General features: G+C 33.9%; 1 protein-coding gene across 3 annotated transcripts in view; it reads right to left on the bottom strand.

Moving 5' to 3' along the window:
• SEMA3A (semaphorin 3A) overlaps positions 1-12,189 on the bottom strand; it is a 331,236-nt gene that overhangs the window by 17,257 nt on the left and 301,790 nt on the right. For all 3 annotated transcript variants that reach the window (XM_046021446.1, XM_046021445.1, XM_046021447.1), the window contains 2 exons: positions 7,945-8,102; positions 4,037-4,104 (listed from right to left, as the gene is read on the bottom strand). In XM_046021446.1, coding sequence (XP_045877402.1) covers positions 4,037-4,104; positions 7,945-8,102 — 226 coding nt within the window. The remainder of the gene's footprint in view (positions 1-4,036; positions 4,105-7,944; positions 8,103-12,189) is intronic.

The following is a 12,189-nucleotide window of genomic DNA, read 5'->3' as shown; positions in this document are numbered from 1 at the left end:
ATCATGACCCGAGCCGAAGGCAGAGGCTTAACCCACTGAGCCACCCAGGCACCCCTGACACCTCTTTAAAGTCTTGTCTGAGGTATTTGGTCCACACTGCTGGTGTGAATTCAGAAAGTAAATGTTTTAAGTATCACCCTGTGATTCAAGAAGTGGTTTTCCCCTTTTCTACCCATGATTATAGGTGAAACAAGCAAATGTCCTTGCTGTCTTCTTCATGGGAGTTTATTTCTTCTTTTCACTAATAGTGAAACACTGTAAGCTGGCTTGATGCTGGCATCACTGTTAGAGTATCCATCTTGGGCAGTTTTTCTTTCTTAGCAGTCCTTAAAAAATGGTGCATCTTATATTCAGTGACATCTTAGACTTGATACAATTTGGTAATTTATTAAAGTTAAGGGTTTTTGTTTTTTTTTAGGGCTGACATCATGCTCATCTATCGTTTTGAGGCCTCTCTTGGGGCTAAATGCTCAGATTCAGTTGGAATTTCTATGTGTATAAAATAAGCTAAAACAGAGACCAGATTAGCATTGCTACAAAATACTAAGTTTACAGCTCTGCAGACCACAAAGATGACATTGCCAAAGATGTTTTATGAAATTCTGGAACAATGCTGATGCCAATCGAGACATAAATTGAGATGAGCCAGTTGCAGAGATAATTAAGAAGACTGAATTCACTAGAAGGGAAATGCATGTACAAAGAACAGCCAAGAGAACCAACACAAAGCAAAACTCAATGACGGTACTGAACTAAAGTGAGGACATAAAATATTTCAAAGATTCAAAAATCCAAGATGATGTTAACCTTTTTAAATGCTGTTATATATGGTTTGTCCCTTTCTGGGCATGGAGATCATAATACCACTCCTTCTTGTTTAGTAAAGAAGGGAGAATGGTAAATTGACTCAGCCACTCATGCTCTTGGAGACAAAGTCGGACAAGCTCCAATTTGGTGCATAAGTTATTTTAGGGAAGGGAGCAACATAATGGAAACAACCTGAAGTTTCTCTTTAGCATTCTGTATGAGGTGTGAGCGAGAAGACAAGATCTGCCAGCACATACACATTTAGGGTTTCATACTAAAATTTCCCTAGGTGAATAGCCACTAGTGACGGAAAAGAGTGTGCCAGATTAAGGGAAGGTGGAGCTGGAGTTTTCTATGTGACACCTAGGCCCGCTCCCCATTAGTGCTGCCTTTACACAAGAGGGAGCCAAGAGCTGAGTGAGTGTTAAAGGTTTCATCGAGAGTGAAATTTCTTCCACCTTAATGCAGAGTTATTTTATATAGTCTCTCTATTAAAACCTCAGGATATGTAAAATATAGAGTGTTACAGAATATGTTTACCATTACAGCTGGAACTGATTGTCCTGATGTGTATAATTTGGCTTCAAGTTGCTTAGCAGTTTTCTGGGAAAACATCTCATATCTTTGTATGTTTCCATATGAGCACATATATTTTATTCAATGTGAGATGTGACACTAGCAAGACAACATACATGATGTCACTGGGCTGGGCTCTGGGTTTTTGCCCATTTTATTTCAAAAATAGACATCACCTATTCTAAGGTAATTCAATGGTTCCTAATGGTAAGACTCAGCCTGGCCCTACGGGAATGCCTGACTTAGTTTCCAAACATTTGAAATTTACCGTAATCTATGGTATATGGTTTTCATGTTTGGTTAATTAGTAATACAAGGAGACAAGGAATAAAGAAGCCTTCAAAAAGGGAATGTTTTATTTCTGCTGAACTTCTGGGACTATTTTACCATTTCTTCCCATATATCACATGCATCTGGGTAGCATTGTTTACACACACACACACACACACACACACACACACACACACACAACACTGAACCACAGCAATTCCTTTTTCCTGTATTATTTTGACTGAAGTATCAAAAGAAAAAATGATTCCTGTTCACTTTACTTTCTACACTTAAGCAATTCTATATTCTCAATTTTTAGAAGCTTTCATCACTCTAACTTCATCAAAACAGAACTTCAAAATCTGAAGCACTCTCCAAAAGCCATTCATTCAACAGTCAACATTTATTTATACACAGTCTTACTTTTTAAAAAATATGCCTTTGGTCAGCTTTTCTTTGATTATATGTATTCCCATAATTCCAGCATATATATCATTTTCAAAAAACACCAAGTGGGTCTCTGAAGGAACTGGATTATTCAACAAATGGATATATCTACAGTAATTCTCCAGCAATCTTTAAAACATAGCATAGTATCCTACAGTAGTAGTGTATAATCATTTTTTATTAGTTAATTGATTGGTCAATGATGTTTCTTAAGAAAGATCTATTTTTAAATATGGTTGTGTTAATAGCAGTGTATGACTTAAGTCATTTTCACAATAAATAATAGATGCTATTTAGTTTAAATCTTTACTGAAAATCAAAAACAATAAGGGAAGTATCTGTGCTGTAGCTTCAAATATTTAGATTCATTCAATAAAAGTGTATTAAATATCCATAATATTCAAGATAATTCCATCAGCTATAACCCTAGAAATAAGAATGAGCAAAATAGCAAAGTCTATATTGATATGGAGATTGAAGTCTGATCAGAAATGAGCTCTAATTATACTGTCCTATTTCTTTTGCTTGCAGTTTTTATCATTAGCTTCTCCATATCTAAACAAAAAGATTCTTTAATATGACAAATTAAATTCATAATACTGTATTGCTTAAATGGTGCTGATCATAACTCAATATTTGTACATGAAATAGATTACTTCAAGACTAGTTAATGTTTGGTTGTCCAACTGAAATATGCCATGTGAAAAATTTAAGGAGGATATGTCAATAATGTACCCTACCTGCACAAACACAAAAAAATCATGACATTTGCTCCAGTTTAGTGGTATCCTTTTTCTTTATAATGAGAACAATAACAGACAGTAAAGTCCTTGGCAAGAAATTGTGCAAACAAAATGGACCCCAAATATAGGCTCAATTTGTGGGTACCTATGTTACTGGCATCCCCAGACAGCCCTGTGAGTTTCATGAATCAGATACCAGCACGTACAGGATACACGACAGGGGGATCTGACCTGCGGAAGGTAGCTAGGTTTTGGAATGCATGTTGGGGTGTTACTTTTGCAGTGTGTTTTCTTTCTTAACACTCATGAAATGTGAATATTGTATACACAGAAGTAGTGCATCAAATCCAAGTTAACTGATAAAAATATTAGACCTTCTTTTAAGATCAATGTAAAAGACACCAAAAAAGTTAATAAGGTAATTATGTTCAATTACATATAAAATATTTACATTTTGTATTTCAGCTATTTTTAACTATGAATTGTTCATTAGCTGTGATGTCATTGATATGTCTTCCCAGCAGAGGGAAGCACAACCTCATTATTGTTTTTGTAAAGGGTTGAAATAGGGGGAGTGAGATATACTACAATTTTACTGCATTTTGAAGGAAGTTTGGTTGATATTCCAGCATTAAGTACTGGATATTAATTAGGACTTGACATCTTTAAGGAAGCATAAAATGAAACAATCTAAATCCCAGTTCAAGGGAATATCCTACTAGAAAATCAATGTGAAGATAGCGGGATTATCTTCTACTTGACTAGGATACCCAATAACAATACAAAAGGGCTGCATCATCACCATAATAATTTGAATGGCTTATTTTAAGGCTACATTTTCTTCTTTAATATATTTAAATGAATATTTCTCTTGCCTATTGCTCTCAAGTTGCTACTATATAGGAAAGCATGTATTTAAACCTGGCTTCTTTTTGGTAGAAAATTGAAATTTAAGCATTTCATATCTGTAATAAAAAAACTTGGATTTATCATATCTGCAATAAAAAAAGCAAAATTCACCGTTTAGTATTCTTCAGAATTTTCTTTCTTCTAGATTTCCTTTCTCTTCAGTTGCATCTCCTTAAGTATTCCAGTACCACTGTGTGCCCTGAATGCACATGTGTGGGTACACACTACTGCTTATGACTTACCCTGGTATTAGCAGGTTGAAAGATGAAAGTGTTGTAACTTACCGTGGTGTTGTAAGTCTGAACAGTGAGTGAGTGGGTCTCCATTTCTTATATCTTGTCGTCTTGTGCGTCTAAAACAATTACATTTAAAAGGCATTATTGTATTCTTATTCCATCTTCAAATTTGTCACAAGAATTAAGAAGAATCAAAAATCAAAGACACCAGGAGCTTACAGGAAGACATGCATCTGTATCGGACTAAAGAATTTTTTTTAAAGCAGCTCATTACACCTGTAGGAGAAGTCTCCAGGTGATCAAAATGGAAAATAATATATAAATGCACTAACAATGCAGTAAAGTCTTTCAAAGTTATAGCAGAAGACTCATGGTTTATGTACAACTGATGCCAATCAGGAAGAATCTAACATCAGGAAACTCTAAAATTCTTAACATTTTAAATTCTGAGGAAAAAGCACAAAATATAGAATACCAACCCATTTCTTCAATAATACAAATTAAACTTCTTTTTTCTGTTCACTAATGAGAGAGTGAGCTTGAAAATTAAAATTGACGATTGTTTTCTTTCTCTTAATACTTATACGTAATTCCTTACCTAGACTTTTGTTAAATTTAAAAGTATTAATTCTATGAAATTGATTTTTTTAAGATTTTATTTATTTGTCAGAGAGTGAGCAAGAGTGGTGGAGAGGAGCAGAGGGAGATGGAGAAGCATAACTCCCCAATAAGCAGGGAGACCAATGCAGGACTCAATCCCAGGACACTGGGATCATGACCGGAGTTGAAGGCAGACGCTTAACTGACTGAGCCACCCAGGCATCCCTATGCAATCTAGTTTTAAGTTACTTTTGAATTTTTCTCTTTGTTTGTCATATCAACCTTTTTTTAATAAAACATTTCTTTCATGATTCTACGGCTATGACTGCAGACTGATTTACCTGTGAAATGAATAAAAGAAGAAGTGCGGTAACAAATATTGTGGAGCAAGTCTGCCTCCTGTCAGAGGAAAATGAGAGAAGGAGGACTCACCTCTAAGAAAAGCGAAATTTACTATACAAATCTAAATCTTTTTTTTTTTTTTATTTATTTATTTGACAGAGAGAGAGAGATCACAAGTAGGCAGAGAGGCAGGCAGAGAGAGAGGAGGAAACAGGCTCCCCGTGGAGCAGAGAGCCTGATGCGGGGCTCGATCCCAGGACCCTGAGATCATGACCTGAGCCGAAGGCAGCGGCTTAATCCACTGAGCCACCCAGGCGCCCCTACTATACAAATCTAAAGAGATTTCTTCCTACATACTGCTGCTCAGATCATACTGGTTGCAACACATTCTGGGTGTCTTCTTTCTTTACTTTGTTGGTGGTTGACTGGGAAGGAGGTTGTCTCTAGCTATCTCAGTGCAAGCAGGATGTGGAGATTGAGAAAGGGGCTAAAAATGGAGATTGGCTACATATAACAGAATGAAAAAGACTGGGGACACTGGCCCAACTGTTTTCTGTGTCAATGTTAATTAATATTGTCTTGTTGCAAAGTTGGTTACCACCCCTGAAAAGAGTTCTCACAAAGGCCATTGAGATTTGCAAACATGGAAGTTGTTACTGTATTCATAAATTTAGAAGACTAAAGTATTTATAGATTTCTATTTGTAGAATTGGTGAGACTATCAAACAGATGTTGCACATTTCAAAATTGAGCCAACAAGGGAACTTGTGAAACACGAACCACAAAGCATTTGGGAAGGCATTTTTTATTGCCATTTAGGCTTTTGAAAAAAGCCATCACAAGGAATATATAAATTGTGAGGCCTGCCTCTAAACATCCTTTTCAAAGACACATGAAATTGGATTAAGTAAAATCTTCAAGGCACAACAAAAATGTGTTAATGATAATTCCTTCAGTCTGGAATTGTAGGTATGCAATAAACATATTTCAAATATATAATATACAGCTTTTTAACTTTTTATAGATGTAGTTATCTCATTTTTATCTTCTTTTTTGTTAAAAAAAAGCTTAAAATTTGAATGAGTTATTGCTAATTTAGGTAATATATACTTCCACATGGAAAGGTAATGGTACTCATTTTTAATTCAAGCATGAATTTTATGTTTTCCAATATTAAAAGCACCTAGATCTAAGTGATATTAAGAACCACAGAAGTTCAACCTTAAATAATTTAATTTTATTGCTATAAAAACTGCATATTCCTATTTATTAAACTATCCATGGTTTCTTTACTCAGTAACATATTATCTCCAAACTAAACTTTTGTTTCAGATTTAAACTTCTAGCAAAATCCGTTGGTTTATGAAAAAATATAAACATGTTATTTTAATTGGGAATATTGAAGGCTTAAGGAAATTGCATTTATTAAATGGAATTAGCTACTACTACACTTATATTTAATATTAACAAGATAACTGTTTTAATCTATATAGACTGATTAAATTTTATATATGAAAAATTTAAGTTGTACACAATTTAACACTACAGCCAATGTTATCTGAAGTATGTAATCAAAAGATTTAAGTACATATTAGGGTTATTCCTTTCCCCCAGAATTTTTTCAAAACATGTTAAATGACTCAAATGTAGAACACAGCTTGTGTAGCAATGAAAAAGATCCACATCACAGCTTCTTGTAAAACATTAACTACAGTAAAAAAATAAAACAAATTTTATTGCTCCTAAAATGCAGTGGACCTTGATAACTCTGATTTCTATTTTAGGTTTCAAAAGGCTGATGTGCATACTGTTAATCTTTGGGTTTATATTAGCAAGATATTGTGTATTACTTTCATCTTTCATTGCTTTTTTCTGAAATACTAGTAAATATCTACAGAGAAAGGTAGCCATATGTTTGCTGTAGAGAGTATGTTGAGGTGAATATTTTGTCAGATTAAGAAAGTGTTTTTATTTTTTGAAGCATAAGCAAACCCAGTTTGTATACAACTTTTAGGATGTGTCTAAGAGTTCCCTGAAGGATAACAGTACTCCTCGACAGTACTGTATCAAATAATCAAATGTCTGTTCCTAATGCCCACAATCTCCTAGACAGCAATGTATAGCTATGTTTTATCTAAACATATTTTAGATAGCTTCTAGGCATATCTTAGCAACTTTTAAGTATGTCCAAAAAAGATGCTTTTAAGTATTATGAATATGCTTAAAATATTTGTGTAATATATACAAAGATTAACAAATAGGTATTTCATCATGTGGTTTTATATTTCAAGTTCAAACACTACAAACACAAGATGATACTATGGTAATACAGTGCTCTTTAAATTTGGGGGGTCAAATTAATACATATTTTGGGTCAAATAAAGATATAGGTTGCTAGTTAGTCAACATTATACAAAAAATGTAGTATCTTTTAAAATTGCAAATATTTTTGACTTTTTATAATTGAATCCCTGTATACTATCTAAAACTCTAAAAGTAAATAAATTCCTTTCTTTGCAAATTTTCCATTCATCCAATGACATAAATTGCCTTATTAAAATTTAAAACCAGGATAGAATGTTGCTGGATAGAAAAGGAAGAGCATTTTTGGAGAGAAAGCATTTTGGTCAAAAGGCACATGGCCCAGTTTAGATTCTGTTTCTGACTTTCTCTGTGGCTTTGGCCCTCATTTTTCCCCCTGTGTAAAATGAAGTTGGAAAACTTTATAATTTCCGAGTGTAAACATTCAAGGACATTACTGTAATGTTTTAGATTTCCCTCAGTAATTTATTAAAACCATTTGTTCCATTATATTTGGTACCCAACTATAATTATACATGTTTTTCTGATTGTTTCGACTATTTAAGAGAAAGGAAAAAAAACCCCAAACCCCTTTAAACCACTCTTCATTCATTAGAAAAAGGTGATGTACTTATATGAAGAAAGCTGTTTAAAAACAGATTCAAGTAAGATAAATAGCAAACATTTGTATTTATTTCTGGTATTTCTCCTACCTCTTCGCAGTGGGAAAATAGCGAGAGCATGAAGAGCCATCCCAGGCACAGTAAGGGTCTCGGGCGAGGCAGCACTCTGCACAGGCTTTCCCATAAATATCGCAGCGGTGTAACGGGAGCTGAGCGACCCCCGTGGTGGAACCGATATATAGTTGTTGCTGTGGGAAAAGTTTACTATTATGTCAAAACAATCCTGTGTTTTTTTTTTTAATCTTTTCTCTAAAAAGGGTTACTTATATAGAACACATCAAAAATAAATTTATGCTAGTGGGTTCAAAAAAATCCCATTATTGGCAGTTTTGTCAAAAGCCTGGCAGATCATATGAACATTTAAAAAGACCAAGAGCAACATCTAAATATTTGAGTGTTTTTAAAATATAAAACCAAGGGAAGACAGTCAAGGTTATATATCAATTATATCTCAATAAAGATAAAAAGTTAAATAAAAGAAGACACTGAGTAATATAATTTTCAAATCTTTAATGTTTTTGTTCTTGGAAAGCTTCTTTTTTTTTATTTTTCTTAAACTTCTCTGCTGTTTGTAATTTTGATTAATCAGCAAATCTATATTGCTATGTATTCTCTTGGTCTTGAAGCAGGGATCATTTGCATTTGACTCATGGGTGCCCTGTATCACTGCCTGTGATATAGTCTGCCCTCCTGTAAGTCCTCCAGAGGAAAGCTTTGGTGCTCGCATTTTAAGTTTCACTCAACATCAACTGTCTTGTCCTTGCACTACCTTCAGGAAGATTACTTTAAACCAAACTACTAAACTGCTTTTCATTTGAAAGATCATCAAATGGGGAAATGTACACTCTGGCTGGTGCAGTAGACTTGAACACAAAAACTTGGCTGTTGTGGAAAAGTGCTATGTTGGCCATCAAGGTACCTGGATTCTAAATCTTGTCCTGTATTAATTCTCTGTGTCATCTTGAGCCATTCTCTAATTTTTCTAAGACTTTACTTCCTTAGTCACAAAATGAGCATGTTTAACTAGATCTTTAAAGTATGCATTCAGATAAAATGTTCTACAATGCCATTATACTCAATGAATTTGCAGTTACCAAATGAGGCAGAATATGGGGGGAGAAACTTTGTGGAAGCAACCAAACCAGGATTTCAGTACAGTTTAAAAAATTTTTTTTACAGTTTAGCCAATGTAGCATTTCAGCAACTGCAAATACATGTAAATACAAGATAAAATACAAATAAAACTTTTGTAATTTCTCCACATTTTGCTGTAATTAGTATCATAACTCCTTTTCTCATACTAAAGGACTGAATGACTATAGTAAGCCGTAAATAAAAGTTGAATAAATACTGAACCATGTATTGGTACACACGGAAAAGACGTCAAAATTGTATTTTAATTTCTCTACAATGTAAATGAAAAAGAAGTTGTAGAAAAGCTAATATTTCAAACATGGTGTGCTCTTTTAATATTACAAATTGCCTGAAAGCAATGGATATAATTAAAATTACATTTACAAATAACTTTCAGAGAGGAACTACATATATAAACATAAACTGAAGATTGATATATCTATTAGAATCTATGAAATTAATGAGGTTATAAAAAGTATTTAAACACAAAATAATTCTGTGTTTAAAGCTAACCAGCTAACATATCTTAATAAAAGAAAGGGAAATAAGGGAGAAAATGTAATACAGTAAAAAGTAAGCCACTGTTAAAACAGTTACCTTAATAACTATTACCCTGATTCATATTGCTTATTGCATTTCAGTAGTAAAGACTATTTATATCAATATTCTAGTTTAGTAGTAAACAGAATATATACTATGGATGCTCAATCTCTTAATATATTCATCTTTTATTATGAACCAAAAGATCCTATAAACCATGGCAAATTAAAAAAGCAGTAATTGAGTCTTTGGGAGGAAAAGATGAGTATTGTTAAGCTTTCTGTCAAGAGAAAATTATGTTGATTTGTACTTCTCTTAAAGCTTCTACTGAACCAGAATGTAGTAACAGTTGGCTGTGATTTGAAAAACATTAGTAAAGAACTATTGGAAGGAACTTTTCCCCCTCCTATCCTTTCTCTCTTTCAAAATCGTATTAAGAAAAAAAAAAAAAGCTTAGTTTGTACTGAAGGCAGGCAATCACAATGCAATAAAAAATGAAATAAATGTTACATATTTTTAAAATTTTTATTTATTTTTTTTGTTTCTTTTTCAAAGAGAGACAGAGGGAGAGAGAGGACAGCATAAGCAGGGGGAGGGGCAGAGGGAGAAACAGACTCCCTGCTGAGCAGGGAGCCTGATGTGGGACTTGATCCCAGCACCCCAGGATCATGACTGAGCTGAAGGCAGACATTTAACCAACTGAGACACCCAGGTGCCCAACATGAGACATTTAAACAAATTAGTTAAAATGGGGCAGTCATATCCATAAGCATGGTTGGCATTGGTGAATATGGACTTGTGGAACCCCGTATTGTGGTCAGAACTATTTAAAAAACTACTGATCAAGTTGGTCACACCAAATCAAAAGATCTCTAGGACTGGCCAGTAACTTAAGAAGCATAAGCAAAATTCATACTTACAAATTTTTAAGAATATGAAATTTTAGTTGGGAAGGAGTACCTAAATAACAGTATCTAAATCTGTCATATTCCTTTAAGGAGGAAACCAGAGAAATTAACATGGGAATTAAAAACCAAAAATAGGGCAACCAAAATTACTGCCACGAAAACTTAAAGTGTGATAGAATGCCCCAAATTAAATACAACTCGTCTAGTTTTCATTTTATAATTATTCTGCAGTACTACTAAAGAATTGCAAAACTAATTATGCCATCTAGAAAAAATATAGGCGAGGCTTGCAGGCACCATCGAATATAATCCAGTCCCTAGCAAGTAACCTGATGTGCTTTTTCTGCCCAATTTAACATCACCACAGGCTTTCTCACTATCCTCCTTAACAAGTTTCGGGTCATAAGCAGGCGATGAGTCCATTTATCCAGAAAATTAGTTGCAACACTATTTGACCCTCTTGAAACTACAACCTCACTTTTAAAATTTCCATGAGCATGAGTAAAACTGATCAGATCTAAATGAAATCAAACTGCCAGTAACAGAAAATGAAGGCTAGGAATACTTCTCTTGTATCATGGTATTTTATTTTATTTTATTATTTTTTTTAAAGGTCAAGCAAAGCTCTATTTTATTTTATATTTTATTTATTTGACAGAGAGAAATCATAACTAGGCAGAGAGGCAGGCAGAGAGAGAGGAGGAAGCAGGCTCCCCGCGGAGCAGAGAGCCCGATGCGGGGCTCGATCCCAGGACCCTGGGATCATGACCTGAGCCGAAGGCAGAGGCTTTAACCCACTGAGCCACCCAGGCGCCCCCATGGTATTTTAAATTGATGAACTGTTTCTGGTATTTTGGGTGTTTTCTGTGTGTGTGTGTGTGTGTGTGTGTGTGTGAAATGTGTTACATTTAATAGGCAATTCTTAAAGTACTTAAAAATAATTAAACAAAAAGAAATTTTTTATAAAACTATATGTAACATAATTAAGAATGGCAATGAAACCAAGCAGAGAATAAATAAATAACTTAAAAAATCATTAAAGGAAAGAATATCCCAGTCTAGCTTCCTTTCTGGAAATCCCCGGATTTCCTTGCCAACATCTGACAATTTTTAGATTACAAGAACAGGTGAACACATACTTATGAAGTGTAAGATAACAGTATCAGGGTCAATAATATCTGCACTCTGAGTTTCTCTAAATATCTTAGAGATTATCAATCTATTTTAATATGTTAGTGTGGAAAGGATATACACTGAGTTTTATTGGCACAGTATTTTAGTGTCATGTACAGGGATAAAACATGTAAACAATTCAGCAATAAGATTAGCCAAGTGATTTTCATATTTAACAATTTACATGTAAGTTTTTGGAATGGTCAGTGAAGGGCTTCCTACTCCATTCTGGATTTTTCTTCTAGGTTATTTAATAATTAATTTCAACTCTGTATCCAAGTCTTTTTTTTTTTTTTTTTTTTTGAGTTACCACTGACACACTGAATAGAAAGGCTATGTAACATTTATGGGGAAAAGATAACTTATTAAAAGTTAAAATTATATTTGTTTTATACATATAATTTAACATTTAGAGTCATTTGTGTTTCTTAAGTGTCTTGCCAAAGCATTCATTCAATGTGAATGCAAAGCCTATTAACACGCTGCCCTTAACGTTTGAATTCATGGAGTTTAATAACTT

This window comes from Meles meles, chromosome 10 (assembly GCF_922984935.1).
Source record: "Meles meles chromosome 10, mMelMel3.1 paternal haplotype, whole genome shotgun sequence".
NCBI classification, from domain to species: Eukaryota; Metazoa; Chordata; class Mammalia; order Carnivora; family Mustelidae; genus Meles; species Meles meles.
This window is presented reverse-complemented; position numbering and strand designations above follow the sequence as displayed.